General features: G+C 32.8%; 2 protein-coding genes across 4 annotated transcripts; both read right to left on the reverse strand.

The window, feature by feature from the left end:
* Window positions 1-3,265: 3,265 nt before the first annotated feature.
* LOC141483312 (uncharacterized) lies at window positions 3,266-4,874 on the reverse strand. Of its 2 annotated transcripts, XM_074177814.1 has the most exons (3): window positions 4,845-4,874; window positions 4,357-4,630; window positions 3,266-4,245 (listed from the first exon to the last, which is right to left on the reverse strand). In XM_074177814.1, the coding sequence occupies exons 1-3, from the start codon at window positions 4,863-4,865 to the stop codon at window positions 3,713-3,715; spliced, it is 828 nt and encodes a 275-aa protein (XP_074033915.1). In that variant the 5' UTR covers window positions 4,866-4,874; the 3' UTR covers window positions 3,266-3,712. The 2 variants fall into 2 exon arrangements, with proteins under 2 accessions (XP_074033915.1, XP_074033914.1); XM_074177813.1 differs by lacking the exon at window positions 4,845-4,874 and having other exon boundaries at window positions 4,357-4,672.
* Window positions 4,875-4,929: 55 nt separating this feature from the next.
* Window positions 4,930-9,020, reverse strand: LOC141483313 (uncharacterized). 2 transcript variants are annotated; one of them, XM_074177815.1, is made up of 2 exons: window positions 8,366-9,020; window positions 4,930-7,496 (listed from the first exon to the last, which is right to left on the reverse strand). In XM_074177815.1, exon 2 carries the CDS (start codon window positions 7,253-7,255, stop codon window positions 5,861-5,863), a length of 1,395 nt encoding a protein of 464 aa, XP_074033916.1. In that variant the 5' UTR covers window positions 7,256-7,496; window positions 8,366-9,020; the 3' UTR covers window positions 4,930-5,860. Both variants share the same exon structure in this region, with proteins under 2 accessions (XP_074033916.1, XP_074033917.1).
* Between the last annotated feature and the right edge of the window lie 6,617 nt (window positions 9,021-15,637).

Below are 15,637 nucleotides of genomic sequence, written 5' to 3' on the forward strand. Positions count from 1 at the left end.
CAGTTAGTCTTTTATTTATTTTCCTTCTTACATACAATGTTTTATAAGCGAACTTTTTATAAAATTGCATATATTGAAGCAAGGTTGTTCCAAAGTTATATGCTATATTAATTCATAATCATGTGTATATTATTTTAATGTTTAGCAATGATATTGACCCAAGCTTGCTAAAGTATTGTAAGCAATGTCATGTGTGAACTTTTCGAATGTAATATTGTAGCGATGAAAATGAGTACCCACATCAACTTCGCATACACATTCACAAAAAAAAATCACTGAAAAATTACTGTAAATATTTTTGTTATTAAAACTTGGTTGCTTGATATTACTTTATTCTCCAATGAAAATGTTACTATGGACAAGCACTGTTTTCATCAAATGATAACTTCACATCTTACTAAGGACCCATTTCAAAAAAATATTAAAAACTACATCTTTGTTTTAAGACAATTTATTCAAGACTCACAGGTATAGATTCAGGGAAAAATCAGTTTTCACTAAATGAATTGGAAAAAAATAAAGAATAGAAGGAGAAAAACATTCATACTTTTGAAAATGAAATAAAATATATCAAACATCAATGTTTTATAATGAGTAAATATGTTTTGCTGAATAGAAGTTTGGGAGAAAATGATTTTTCATCGACAATTATGAAAGAAAATACCTTCAAGAACAAAAAATTAAACATATACATGGTATCAACATGGTAGTGAGTTTCCACGGACCCACTACTCAATTCAGAGCCAGAAAAAGAAATAAATCAGGGGAATAATGAAACTTTTGGAAACTATTTTTTTTCTTCACATTCTTTACTTTTTCTCTGCATATATCTGAACTTGCGTAGAAGTGAGTCAGCACTTCTGTGTTTCAGTACATCATGCTCTTCAATTAGTTCTTCAAGTTCTGCCAATGAAGGTTCAGATCCATCAAATGAGTGTTTTTCAGTACTTCTCTCTAATATCTTTCTTTCCATAGAAGAATAAGTATTTTATCAGAATGAATATAATTATCGTTAGCCAATTCATCTTTGAAGTAAGTTCGTGTTACATATTTTTCATCATAACTCCACAACTTTCTCTTTTTGAATTTACCTACAAAATAAGTCATCTCTTAATAATATAATATGTTAAAAATACATTTGTTGGCTACAAGTTTTGATACATAAACTTGAGTATTAAAAACTTTCGAAGTACATTTTTCAATTTGAATTATTATTTACTTAATTATGCCATTATTTATGACAATATATTTTAGAAATCAGTTTATCGGGAATATAGATGTTTAAAACATACAGCATGCTAGTTTAAAAAAATTTGGTAACGTTTTGATAGACCATCCTGATAATTTCCATTCAGACATCTATCCCCCTATTTGAACATATTTCCATAAAAGTACGATTTTTAAAACTTTACAGTACCAGGGACTACAAATAACCAACCTTGACCTACTGAATGAAGGGATGTAATTTCACTGACTATAGGCTATTTGACAGTATTGAAAATACACTAAAAATTGTGGTCATCCTATTAGGTAAAAGCATAATAAACCATATTTCATTTTCATCTATATCATTTTTAGTTATTAATTGAGAAATAAACAGAAAAATATGCAATACATTTTTGAAATTCAGTCTGTGACGGAAACGCTTTGTCATTGGTCAATCTTTCGGGTGACGTCACACGCAAGTAAACACCAACTGCTTGGCTGATTGTAAATATTATTGTAATACACGTTGTTTATTTTGTGACTATTTTCTAAAGCTTTCTACGTTAATTTTGCTATAGTTTTTTTTGAACATTCAAATTCGCATTTGTTAAATTTTGAAATGGAGCCTAGTTTCGTGCGAGCAGATAACAGTAATCTTCCCAGGATAGATGCATTTTATGGTTGCACTTTTTTTTCAAAATAATGCCGATTACTATGCTGCAGAGCTTAAAAATAAAAAACAGCAGTGTAAGTACCATGTGGGAATTGTTTATTTTCATAAAGGCATGAAGGATCATATACCTAAATATTTTAGGTTATGTTGATACATACTAGATAATATGATAATTAATGTCATTGTTTTATATCACAGGTTTGCAAGGAAATCCTATGGAGACGATGCGATTGGGTATGTACAACTGCACCGGAGTGCGGGGTTTGCACTGTTAAGTGTAAAATGAGCCCAGAACACAAAGTAAAAACCAAACCATATAACGTGACGCTGAAGGTGAACGAAAATGATAACGAAATTATTAGCTGTCAGTGCAATGATTGTGCTGCTTCAGCAGGAGGATGTAAACATGTAGTGGCATTTTTAATGTGGGTTCATCGTCGTAGTGAGGAACCTGCATGCACTTCAGTCGAGTGTTATTGGAGAAAGTCTACCCTATCCAGAGTAGGCACTACTCTGAAGTACATTACTGTGCAGCAGTTGTCTACAAGAAATAATACCTCATAGGCCGAGTTCATCAGTAGTTTATGATGAATTTCTAATCGAAGCAAAAAAAAGAAAAATTAACAACTGCGAGGTGCTGAAATATCAAAATGATTATAAACACAGTGATGTAATGCAGTATTCATTGCACTGTTTTTTAATGGAACAACTACCAGAAGTCAAAGCAGATGTTGACAAAGTATTAGGTGTTATGAGGAAAATATTCACTTAAGCTGTGAACAAGACCATCGAAAAAGCAACAAGGAAGCAGAACAAGCAGCATATGGTATGAAATGAGATATGGTCGTATTACAGCTTCAAAGGCACATGAAGTAAGTGTTTGCCATACACTAGAGGGGTCATTGACAGCCACCATAATGGGTGCAAAAGTACCCGATACTAATGCCATGAGAAGAGGTAGAAATTTGGAACTGTCTGTCCGGAAGACAGTAGAAAACAAATTGAAAAACAAAATCAATTCCTGTGGACTTTTTATATGTGCTGATTATCCAATGATTGCGACCTCCCCTGATGGCATAACAAAGATGCAGTCATTGAAATAAAATGTCCTTCCAATGCAAAAACAAAGGAAAATTACTTAAAAAATGGTGTTCTCTCAGAAAAATGTAAGGCACAGGTACAGTTACAAATGCATGCAGCTGGTTTGAAAAAGTGTTATTTTTGTGTTGCTGATAGCAAGTTTGAACAAACAGAAGATGTACACATTGTTTTGATGACATACGATAGTGACTATGTTAATGAAATAATACAAAAATTAGCAGTTTTTTGGAAATCTAACATATATCCTATTTTGAATCATAGTACCAGTCACACCCTTTTCATGAAGTATCTGTTCAAGGTACTTGAAACCCCTATCAGCTAAGATGTAAGTTCCCAGAGGTAATCCATCTAAAAAGTTACAGTTTTCTACTATTGCAACATCACTTGTTCTACCACCAAACCCATGAGAAATATAATTAATTAAACCATTAGGTGTGCATGATATTAAATATTTTACAGTGTTCCCTTTTTTGTACTCCGACCATGTCAGAGTCTGATGAAGAGTCTTTGATGGCTTTTGTATATCAATTTCTGAACAATCTATGATGCAGCTGATATTATGATAGTTATGTCTAAATGCAATAGGGAGATTTTTTTTAATTAATTTTTTATCCAAGTTTACAATGAAGGGTCTTAAAAAACTAGCTATTATTGGTATGTTTGTTAAAAATAATTTACTAGCATAAGATAATGATATTCCAAAATTATCTTCTAGTTCTGAAAAAGTGCTATTCAATCTAATTTTTTTAAGCATAACAAAATGTATTCCAATTTTATATTCGAGTGTTTATGTATCAACTGAATTAAAAAATAACATTCTTTAGAAATACCAACATACATCAAAGGTTTCTTATGAATTAAACCAATAGTACTTTTGAGACACTTTAATTGTTCAATAGCCTCACTGGTATCTGTAAGATGACTGTCGGAGTCGGTGACCCTTGATGATGTTACTACGGAAGGTGATACACGTTGGCTTTCAAAATTAGAAATATCGCTATCTGACCTATCATCTTCAAGTAAAATATTTCTCGTGACTCCATATTGTGATGCTTGAAGACGATACGGTTGAATCTTAAAGGGTGAAGTGTAACGTGAAGTCGTGGAAACTTTGAACGGTGAAGTAGAAATACTCTTATATTGCCATTTTGTTTGCACCGCTTTGCTCCTATAATGTAAATTCACTTTTGTTGTTACTTGAACAGATTTTTCTACAGACATGATAAGGTCGGTTATTGTTCCTTTATCTTGAGACTTTGGCAATTCTGAAAAGACAAATTATTTAAATTAATTACCTTTTCTTTGATATATTGAATAAAATGCCTATAAACATATTATTATGACTTTATAAGCAGTCTAATAAATTGATTATTTACCTTCAGACTCAACAATTTCTCTTAACTCATTCTGATCTTTTTGTAAGCTTTCTTCATGGATTTCAGTAGCATTTTCACTTTGTAGACATTTTTTGACAATGTCAAGTCTTTGCCTTTTAATTGATGTTTCTCGAGAAGATCCAGGTCCACCATCAGATAGCTGTCTTTTGCGACCCTGACAATAAAATTTTGTTGGTACAGCATCATCTGTTAACAATATTTTTTTGCTGAAGCCCATGGTGTACCTCATATAGTTAGTTGTGTCTTTTTCCATCTGTAATTCAAAATATTTACTTAGCATGTGAAGTATTTGATATTGAGGAGATAAGTAATGTTTCACATCTATACATAAAATACTATACTGTATCACTAGTTATAAATCATGTTGAAATAAAATCACCATTCGTAAAGGATGGATATACACTACTTGAAACTGAGGGAAAACATGAGTAATATAACATGAATAACAAAAATAAAATATTACTTACATCAAAGTGATCTTCACACATAAAAATATTTGTGTGCGGTAAAATGCTGTTGGGATCTCTTAGAGATAACTGTAACCATTTTTCTACGTCTTTTGGGATTTGTTGGAACGGAAAAGAACACTTTTTGTGGAGTATGTATAGATGTACTTGTACATTGTGGCACTACATACCATTTATAAACCATTTTATCTGATAAATAGACCAAAGTAATAAAATACATATAATAGGTACTGATTTTAGTTGTTTTTGATAACTGTTTACTTGCTTGAAACGTCACAATGTCACGTGACCGCAGCCATTACAGAAACAGCTTTTTTGGCGCAGGTTTAGAAATTTGAATTTTGAAAGCATTTTTACTGAAAAATACATTTTAAATCTCCTAAATATTAATGGAGGAGATTTCTTACGTAGTAAAGATTCATTTATAATGATTCCAAAAATTAGTCAAATAGCCTATTGTCACCACTAGTTCTAGCATGATTATGACAATGTGAATTATCCAGTTTCAATATCGGCCTTCTCCTCTTAGGTTAGTTTTGAATAAAAAGCAAATAACTCGTTAAAAAGATATAACAACCAAATCTAATTATTTGTAGAATCTGTTTATTCTATAGTATGGAAAAGAGTTTGTTTTGAATGACGAATATTTTTACAATATTATTTATGAAAGTGATGTCAAGATTTGATATGAACTTCAGTTATGATTAAATAGCATTAATATCTACTTTTTGAATATATGAAATATTGAATGGAATATAAAAACCAACTGAATATATACAGAAAAAGGTAGAATTTTACAAAATACTATGTCAAGTCAACTGATTAGATGAAATAAAAGTGTACCTAAAAAGGATTTAATTAATCTTTGATCCAGTTCATCATCTTCAGAATTCGATTCTGGTTGATATTCTACATCTTCAGCACTGCTCTTTCTTAGCCCTCTCAATTTTTTTAGTGCCATGCCTTCAACACCTTTCTTTTCAGCTCTTGTTAGTTTCAAAGTATTATTGTTTACATTATTTTTTAGGACAGGAGCTTCTGATTTTCTTTTTGGCACTTTTTTCAAGACGCTGAGAAACTGTTGTGATATCTATTAAAGGTGTGCTTTGATCATAAAATGTTTTGTGGATATTATATTTATGTGACATATAATTTGAAATTCTTAACTCTTCTTCATGAGAAGTACCTTCCTTAGCAACTTCTGTTGCAAAATGTTTTCGCAAATTAGTGAATGTTAGTGTTTTATTTATACCGCTGTCTTCTGAAAATAGACGATTGTATCTATAAGTGTCATAAATTTTATATTTATCTTTTGATGGAAAGCCAAATAAATATGGGTTTTCTGGATGAACACCAGCCTTCACTCTATATTTGATCTTAGTTTTTAGATAAGGAAGAATCTGGTTTTTATCTACGAGTAATGCAGTGGTATTGCCAAGTTTACCTTTAAATTCAACACGAATATATTTGCTAGCTTGAATTTTTTCATGTTCAGTAAGATTTATAAAATCTTTTTCACTCACACATTCTCTTTTATTGAAGTCATCTAATTCAATCCTTTGTGTTTCTCCTGGTCGTTTTCTATTGAAAACAGCCAATGCTACCAAAACATACTGACATAACTTATTCCAATATTCAAAGACAAATTTGATTTTTAAACAATTGTGATGGAAATCTGCTGGTTTAGTTAAATATTCCAAATAATCCTCAACGTCTTTATTATCTGGCAAACTATTTACTTCTTTCAACCTGTCATGTCTGTTTTCACTTAATTTACATATTCGGTTTATATAAGGTGCCAATTCTAAATTATATCGGCGAGTCATTGCTTTTGTTAATTTACGTAAATGTTCATCTTCATTTTTATCACATTCAGATAAAACCACTTCTAAATTTTTTTTAAATTCAGTGCTCAAAGTTCTTGCATTTGTAGGATGTTTGTATATACCACTTTCTTGATTGAATCCAGCAACTACATCAATTGCCTTTCGCACTGTATCGATGCAAGAAGGATGCATTAAATCTTTACAACACTTGATGTTAGGATCTATTGTTTTGGCTTGTAACATGAATCGCCCAAGTAATCGTAGTTGGGCCCGTATATGTGTTTTCAGATGAGACTCAGTGTATTTAATGCAGAGGAAATTTCCGTAAACTATCGATATTTCATCAAAAAGAATATGATTGCTAACTTCATCTTTATACATATTGGGAGCAATTTGGTTTCGCAACATCTCTGATGCCCTAACATGAATATAATTAGTTAGCCTTAGTGAATTTCCTTGAAGGCATCTGTCGCCTTTCTTCGGTGAACATTTCTTTTTATGTTGCCGTAAGTTATCTTTACTAAAATAACCCAAGCATGAGGGGCAAGGACGAGTTTTTCTATCTGCCATATTGCTATTTCTCATAACAATGTTTTCTCTATCCACACACAGTTGATTATACTCAAAATCACCCTTTTTCCTTAAGTCATTTATTTTTTCCTTCTTTGAAAATTTTGTTGGTGCAATCCCATTATTTCTCGTACTTCGGGTTCTCTGAAATGAACTTTGAACCAATGTCTGGGCAACTGGAAGAGAACTTTCTTACAAAAATAACACGAATGCTGCTTGTGTCCAACTCTTTTTACCAGAAATGTTCTACCTTCAACTAAAAACAAAATTGAACATTTACAATTAAAAGCACATTGGTAAAGAAAAAGTATATCAATTAAAAAATATAATAAGTCATTCAAATGCTGAAAAGTATCCTGATTTTCATAGAGGAATGCTCATTGCAGCTTACCTATACCATTGATATATGGTAAAAACGAAGATCCATCAGAAAACAACTACTTTCATGGCTGATGCCTAGACGAGCATTGGATTATATCTGATATATCCAACCTTATGCTGATGAAGGGCAAATATCCCAAAACCGGTCTATAGCTTGATCATCCCGAATGGTTCGATCAAGTTTCCGTCTTTATAGCAAGCGATTGCAGGGAAACCCTTGTGGGAACTCTGCCAAGAGAATTCATCAGATGTAATCCAATGTTCATCGAGGTGTTAACCAAGAAAGTAGTTGTTATCTGATGGATCTCCAGCCCACTTATACCTTTTGTATAGGTTTTCTGCAATGACCATTCCTGAATGAAACAGGATATCTACTTTTCATCGACTCTATATCCCTTGGAGTGCATTGTTTTCGGAAATTACTTTCATTAGGCTTACAGTTTTTGTAATTGATGTAGTTATTGCGGTGATGAAAAAAAAAGTAAGTTTGTTACCTTAATATAATTTTAAGAAGGAAAGAGGTCAGATGCCGAGTGCACCAAGGTATTATATATAATTATCGTCCACTCTGCAGCAGATAGTGGCATGTAGTATCTTGATGGAAATTAACAATCCACAAATATAATCAACTGGACTGAGCAAACCTTCACCTTTTTAAAATGATATTGTTTTGTTTCAAAGAGATATCAATTAAAAATCATTTTGAACTATTTAGATGGTCACATCTTTTTGAAAAGAACATACCTTCTTGTAGATCATTTTCTAAAACATCAGGTACTATGAATTTTTTATTATTTGTATTAGAAAGTGTTGATCTGTTTAATATTCCACTACAACTTGGGTTCATGTTATTCAAATAAAGATTTTCCTTTATTTCCGGAAAATCATGTATTACATTTCCATCATTTGAAGGTAACTCTTCCATATTCAAAATAGGATTTTCATACGAAGCAACAACAGTTGGTATACTTTTTTCAATATCCAGTGTCACATTATTTTTCTCCATCTCAAAATTTGTCGAACTCACATTACCTTTGCTATTTATCAGATAATTACTTGAAATGAAAATAGAATTTTTTTTGGTAAATTTTGCAGAGTGATACTGTTGTTATTTTTTGTGCAAAGGAGTGTGTTTTCATTAACAGAAATAGGATCCTTAATCATTTTTAGAATAAATGGTCCAGTTTCTGTCTCAAAACTAACTGAATTATATTCAGCAGCTTCACATTTGTCAGGAAATTTGTCTTTTTTGAGGTCCTTTTCCGTAGTAACTGATATAGTGTCTATATTTGAGTTTTCAACTATGGCTGCATATGGTTGTAACAATTCTTCAGTTTCCAAATCATTCTTTGTATCTTGGTTTCTTGTTTCAGTTTCTACATCAGAATGGATTATGATGTGTTCTGTGTTATGAACCCAAAATTGGTCAATTAAATGCTAATAACTTCTAATCTTACCAGAAATTTCCGGTTTTTTAAATTTATTTCAGTAGTCTTATGTGTCCCCAATCGTACTGAAGTAGTTTGAAGCACCATTGTGTCCAAAAAAGTTATGTACAGAGCATTTAAGCTCTACAAAAAAAGAATGAAAATAAAAAATCTGATCTTTAATGCCAATTAAAAAAATAAATAAAATACATAGAGGTGTTCAGACACCTTTAAAAACATGCTTAGTTACTGCTCTTTCGTTTGAGGTATCATTTACCTAGCTTAGTCTTGAACTTTTTTAATTAGGGTACCTGAACCAGTTAAAGGTCGTGAATATGGATTTTTGTGGAATTAAAGAAAAAAGTGTTTTTGTACTGTAAAAATTTATTGTTGGTGTTCAAAATGTCTTCCACCATTGCGCATACACTTTCTACAACGATTTCGTACTTCAGTTGTGGTTACTTTCATTTGCATTACCTGTTTCATAATTTCAAACGCTGCCTCTATTCGCTGAAGTAATTCTTCTCTCGTGGTGATTTCTGTTGTGTATACGACTTTTTTCGTCCGACCCCACACAAAAAAATCCAGCGGAGTCAGGTTGGGCGATCTGGCAGGCCAGGGGATGGGTCCGTCTCTCCAGTTGCCAGGAAAACAGCGGTTCAGGTGTTCGCGGACGCTTAGAGCCCAATGTGCTGGGCATTCATCTTGCTGAAATGTGATCGGCCTGTCCGTGTCCAATATTGGCACTTCGGCATCATAGAGTAACATTGGCAAGTCGTTCATCATGAATTCGAGGTAATTTTGTCCATTCAAATTGTCAGGCAAAATGTGTGGGCCAACCAATGTGCGTCCGATGACCCCAGCCCACACATTTATTGAAAATTGTCTTTGGACAGAAATCTGAAACAAAAATGCAATAAAATTAGTTAATTTAGGTAACGAAACACGTGTTGAACATGGGTAATAAAATAATAATAATAAAAATCATTTATTTACCTGTTTTATCCAATTTGGATTGCTATCCTTATCAGCCCATTCATGAAGGTTGTGGAAATTAGTAATACCTTCCCTGGAGAACTTCGATTCGTCAGTCCAGAGGATGGACTTTAAGAACCACGTGTCGTCAATATCTGCGTTTAGCAAAAAATGGCAGAACCGTATCCGTCTCGCCGGATCCGTTTCCTCCAAGCCTTGCACACCCGTGCCGTGAAACGGATATTTCTTTTCGTTGTGCATCGTACGTTGAATAACAAAAATGGGGAACACAAAACCAACGTCTACTCGCAACTCGAAAGGGCAAAGCAGTGACTAGAGAACTTGTTTGGCCAACTTAACCGACCCGGCGAGTGGTCCAAGATGATTACTCAACTCAGGTACCTAAAAATTGATTAATTCAAAAGCAAGTTTATGGCCCTAGCATAAGGTCTAATTTATAACAATAGAATGCATTCCAATTAATGACTAGCTTCAGGTCAAATTCTTTGTTGTAAAATGCCACCGGCACCGGCCTTTGTTCAGTTTTCTCTTGTTTCAAGTTGGGCTAAGTTTCTTATTATTCCAAGTAAGTCTAAAAATAATGTCGGATATTGCTTTAGGATTTTCGTTTAAAGGTTTTTGAGCTGAATTTCATTTAAATTACTTTTTTTTTTAATTTTTCAAATATCCATATTTACGACCTTTAACTGGTTCAGGTACCCTAATTAAAATAGTTCAAGACTTAGCTAGGTAAATGATACCTCAAACGAAAGAGCAGTAACTAAGCATGTTTTTAAAAGTGTCTGAACACCTCTATGTATTTTATTTATTTTTTCAATTGACATTAAAGATCAGATTTTTTATTTTCTTTCTTTTTTTGTAAAGTTTAAATGCTCTGTTCATAACTTTTTTGGACACAATGGTGCTTCAAACTACTTTAGGGGACACATAAGACTACTGAAATAAATTAAAAAAACCGGATATTTCTGTTAAGATTAGAAGTTATTAGCATTTTATTGACCAATTTTGGGTTTTTGTACTAAAAATCGTAAAAGTTCCCTTAAAAATCAAAAACACGCTAGAAAATAAAAATGTTTGTATGAATATGTTCTACATGAGCTAGTGTATCACCCCCTTGAAGGTTTGCACCCAGCTACCAAACACCCTGTATGTCTAATTGCCAGAGCTGGGCGTTAACTCGTTAATCCGTTAATCGTTTAACTCGTTAAATTTCAAGTCCGTTAAGTAAATCGTTAGTTCATTGATCCAGACTCGTTCAACGATGCAGCATTACTAGGGGAACCGATATTCATGAATCTGTTTATTTAATATAATACTGATATACCCTCAAGCCCTGCAGTTGTACGTCTTTTTTAAGAATATATTTTAACGCCGAAACGAGCCTCAATTTCAGACGAGAACTTCAACGTATTGATGTTCATGAAGGGCAATAATATCCACATTATGTCAGAAGAATAAATTAAAATTACACATTCTAATTATTATACACTTCGTTTTTTTGTTTCTAAGCTGTCAACTACCACAACCCAAAAAAAGTTTTTATAAGTAGATTATTAACGCAACAATATAAAAAATGCAATGTTTATCACGCGTTAACGGATTAACGATTAACGTTAACTTGCGTACAATCTTCCGACATGTAACGCTTCAACGTTTAACGAAGTTCTTTTTTAGTAACGGATAAGCGATTAACGAAGTAATTTAGTTGATTAACGGTGTCCAGCTTTGCTAATTGCCATTCTCCCACAATTTTTCTGACTTCAACTATATATATAAATATATTGCGGAGACGACATTGTTTGATTCCGATTTAATTCTATTACCTGTACTTTGAGCCATGGACTATTTCTTAAATATGTTTTATTACAACTTTACACGAAAATGGTATTCATAATAATGTTGAAAAAATGCCAGAATCACGACTAACAAAGGACTTAGAAATATAGCGCACCCACGTAAATATATATATCAAGGGCTTAGAGCGACAATGCAACGTTGCCGCTTCTAACATGAATTTGGGTCGTTTACCACTTCTAGATATGTAAAAAAACCGAGGTGCATTGAACTACTATATATATATATAATATATATATATATATATATATATATATATATATATATATATATTAATTTATATATATATATATATGTATAGTTATTGAAATTATGAACTTACATTAAACTGGACAAGTCTGGAAGCAGGTTAGCTCGACTGGGCACTGGAGGTAAGTTCACTCGAAGGACTATTGCAAGCGAATGATGTACTCTGGCCTCCTCTCGCATTTTAAAAGGATAAGCTCCACCCACTTCCCTTTCTACAACCCCACCATCAGTTGTGCAGTGTGTGGGGGTTGTGGTGGGGGTGAAGTGGGAGAGAACGATAACATTCATTTACTATATATATTCAATTGGTATGAATTTTCCAATTATTGTTGAACATTAAATAAAAATGGGTATATATATATTTAATACTCAATTAGTCAATTGCTCTTCCAATAATTTAATGAGTAGATCTAATTTCCCATTGCCGACATTGCTTTCATCTTTCAACACTTACAAAAGAATTCTGAAATTCTGATTGGGGCATGTTTGATAAAACTCAATGTCTTTATGCCCCCAAGGTAATGTCTTGGTGGTATTAGGTATTATGAACCTTTCATCATCCTTATGTGATAGAGCAACTTTATTGCACATCAATGTATATACTTCATGTAAATCACTTCGAAATATATTCATCTTTCGCAATATTGTACCACCTGTTTCAATAATCTTCATGTAATCATCAACTGATATTTGATTTCTTATAACGGATTTTTTTATACCTTTTGCCTTCTTTATTTCATTTGATACACTTTGAACGTGATAAGCTTTGGCACCTGTGCCATGGAAACTAATGATGGGAACATTAGAGAGTTCATCCTTCATCTTTCCAAGCATCGACTTCCTTACTGGCACATTGAATTTATTATCCATCACATAGTTAGAAGTGTCAAACTCATCAATGTTCTCACTCATGAAATCATAGAAATTATCAGTCATTATTTTCAATATCAAAGAATCCGTATCGGTATATAGAAGAGAAGCTTGAGATCCGTAATGCTTTTTGATGACGTCACAGGAAAAGTCATAGATAACAGTTTTCGACATATCCAATATGCAAAATCCCAGATATAACGGTTTATTGTAGCAAACCTCAACTCTACCCATATGAATGGCGACAAAGTCTTCCGAAAATATAGACAATGTTTTTAAATTGGGACCAGCTATAAGAGCGTTGGCACCCATACCTCTTCTTATAGATTCTCAATGTGTAACAATGCGAATGTCTTTTCTATTATTAACATTCTCCATTGTTTAAGCATATATGGAATTCACGTTCAGTTTGAAATAGTTCTTCTCAAACTTATTCTTGGCATCATTTTTTAGGGTTGTATTCAAATCAATATATTTCTTAAACCATGATGATTGATTGAATCTGAGAATTCTATGAGATCTCATCACCATCAAACTATTACGAACCGCCTGTTTCAAATTTCTATATTGTATATATATTATATATTTTTCATCATTCAAATTCGGTATGAGTTTGGGTATTTTAGACCTTGAACCAGGTGGTGGTATAATGCTCTCCACCAAAAATAGCAAATCTGAATGTAAATCGTGCAATTCTATAGGATAGTGCACATCTACTTCAAGAATGTATCTTCGACAGCCATCATCTGGGATGCTATTGATATCTAGCTGACTTATTTCATCGGTGGTCAACCAAGTGAATCTGTCAACAGGTAGTGATTGACACACACTATGGCCATATAGATTGGTTGCATCCAAATACATTATGAAGGATGAAGGTTCGTTGGGATTATAATTCGTAAGAAATTGATTATTTGCAATATGCTTCCTTTTCGAACATTGGCCAACACCGCCACGTATACCATTTTGGAAAAAATGCACCATATCGATATCAGTTAGTAATTCCAACTTGACACCTTCAAACTTCAACATAGCATCCCAAGATAGACCTGGAGATGTGAAATAATGAATAGGATCCAATTTGTATGTACCCAAACTCATACTTCTGGAATTTTCAAAAATATCATACAACAGAACATCAGATTTCAAGTGAATGTCTGAATTTTCACCTAAATCCCGACATACCTGTTTCACTCCATCATAATCCTCATCAGAAATATGCTTCTCATTCAGTTTATCATGAAAGTATAACTTCGATGGTATACTTGAATAATTCAATTTATCCAGACAATCTATAAAGTTATAAGGAAAAACACCTGTCTGCCTCATTAGCTAAAATTTATCATTTTCTGGAAAATATTTTCTAATTTCAACAAAATATTTTTCATCCAAATTATCACCCAACTCTTGTAGAGATGCAGCCAAAAATTTGAAGCTATCCACAAATCTCAATTTCAATTTTTTTTTTTATTTGACCATTTCGATACAATTTATTGTCCATGAATAGATGTTTCTGAAAGAAACATATTTCTCTTTAGTTTGAGCGATGACATCAACTTTATTTTTATCGGTACATAACTCCTTTATGAATAAGTGGCAGTCATACCCGCTGAGATTATGGAAAATGATTGGAATGAATTCGGTCAATTTGAAATTGAGATAGATTACAAATGGAATGAGTAACTCCATTTCGTTTTTTCCCCGTTAGATGGCAGTGATCACGTACTTTAATATCACCCTCTTCAAATTTATTTCCACATATCCCACATGTGGTGGCAATATTGAAGTCATGCTCTTCCTCAGCAGTCAAAGGACTCATCGGGACCACATTTTTCAAATATTTGTGATATGTATTGGTTACGTCAGCCTCCAAGTTTGAAACAAACACTTTAGCTGCATCAGTACCTCTATATAATACAAATTTTGAGATTGAATCATCAAAAGAGCACTTTATGATATATGAGAAAGATATGATACTAGTCTCGATAAATCCTTTATCCAACAATAATGACTAATACCAAATTCGTCTGTGATATTCGATAGATTCACGTGACTGTTAAGCCTAGATTTTGAATAATGTAATAGGCCTACAACTTCATATTCGATTTTGCCATTTTTGAAAGTGTTCTCCAACCCATAAACATTGATAGAGCAATTATTTATAACCTCAAATTTACGAATATCTTTCAAGTTAACTGGGAATTTCATACCTGCTACATTCAATACGGTTGAAACGTGTGGGTATGACGAAAGTTCACACACTCTTGCACTGGCAGGATATAAAGCTGAAGTCACAGCCCATGCAAACCAGTAATGGTCCTGATTCACAACATTCACCAAACTTTTCTTGGACCCAATGAATTTGGGGAGTTTGATGTAAGAAAACCCACCAAGGGGGCTAAACTTATTAACATTCACCTCCAAATACAAAATTTTCTCAATTGTCCAACCTGAAAACAGAGATTATTTTTCGACACACTCAATTGATGATGTTTAGAATAGATCACATACATGTATCTCGATGTTGAAATTCCATCGCTCGGGCAGTCATTCTATCAGCAAAATTGTTATATACCACATTCAAATAATTCGATTGATCAATAACTTGATTGAAACTATT

This window comes from Leptinotarsa decemlineata, unplaced genomic scaffold (genome assembly GCF_025532065.1).
Source record: "Leptinotarsa decemlineata unplaced genomic scaffold, Ldec_3_MD MMD2_tig00003308_RagTag_RagTag, whole genome shotgun sequence".
NCBI classification, from domain to species: Eukaryota; Metazoa; Arthropoda; class Insecta; order Coleoptera; family Chrysomelidae; genus Leptinotarsa; species Leptinotarsa decemlineata.

Coding starts and splice junctions, on each gene's coding strand:
- LOC141483312 (XM_074177813.1), bottom strand. CDS start 4,657: ATGCTAAGTAAATATTTTGAATTACAGATGGAAAAAGACACAACTAAC. Junction 4,246..4,356: donor AGAAATTGTTGAGTCTGAAG/GTAAATAATCAA, acceptor TTGTCTTTTCAG/AATTGCCAAAGTCTCAAGAT.
- LOC141483313 (XM_074177815.1), bottom strand. CDS start 7,255: ATGAGAAATAGCAATATGGCAGATAGAAAAACTCGTCCTTGCCCCTCA.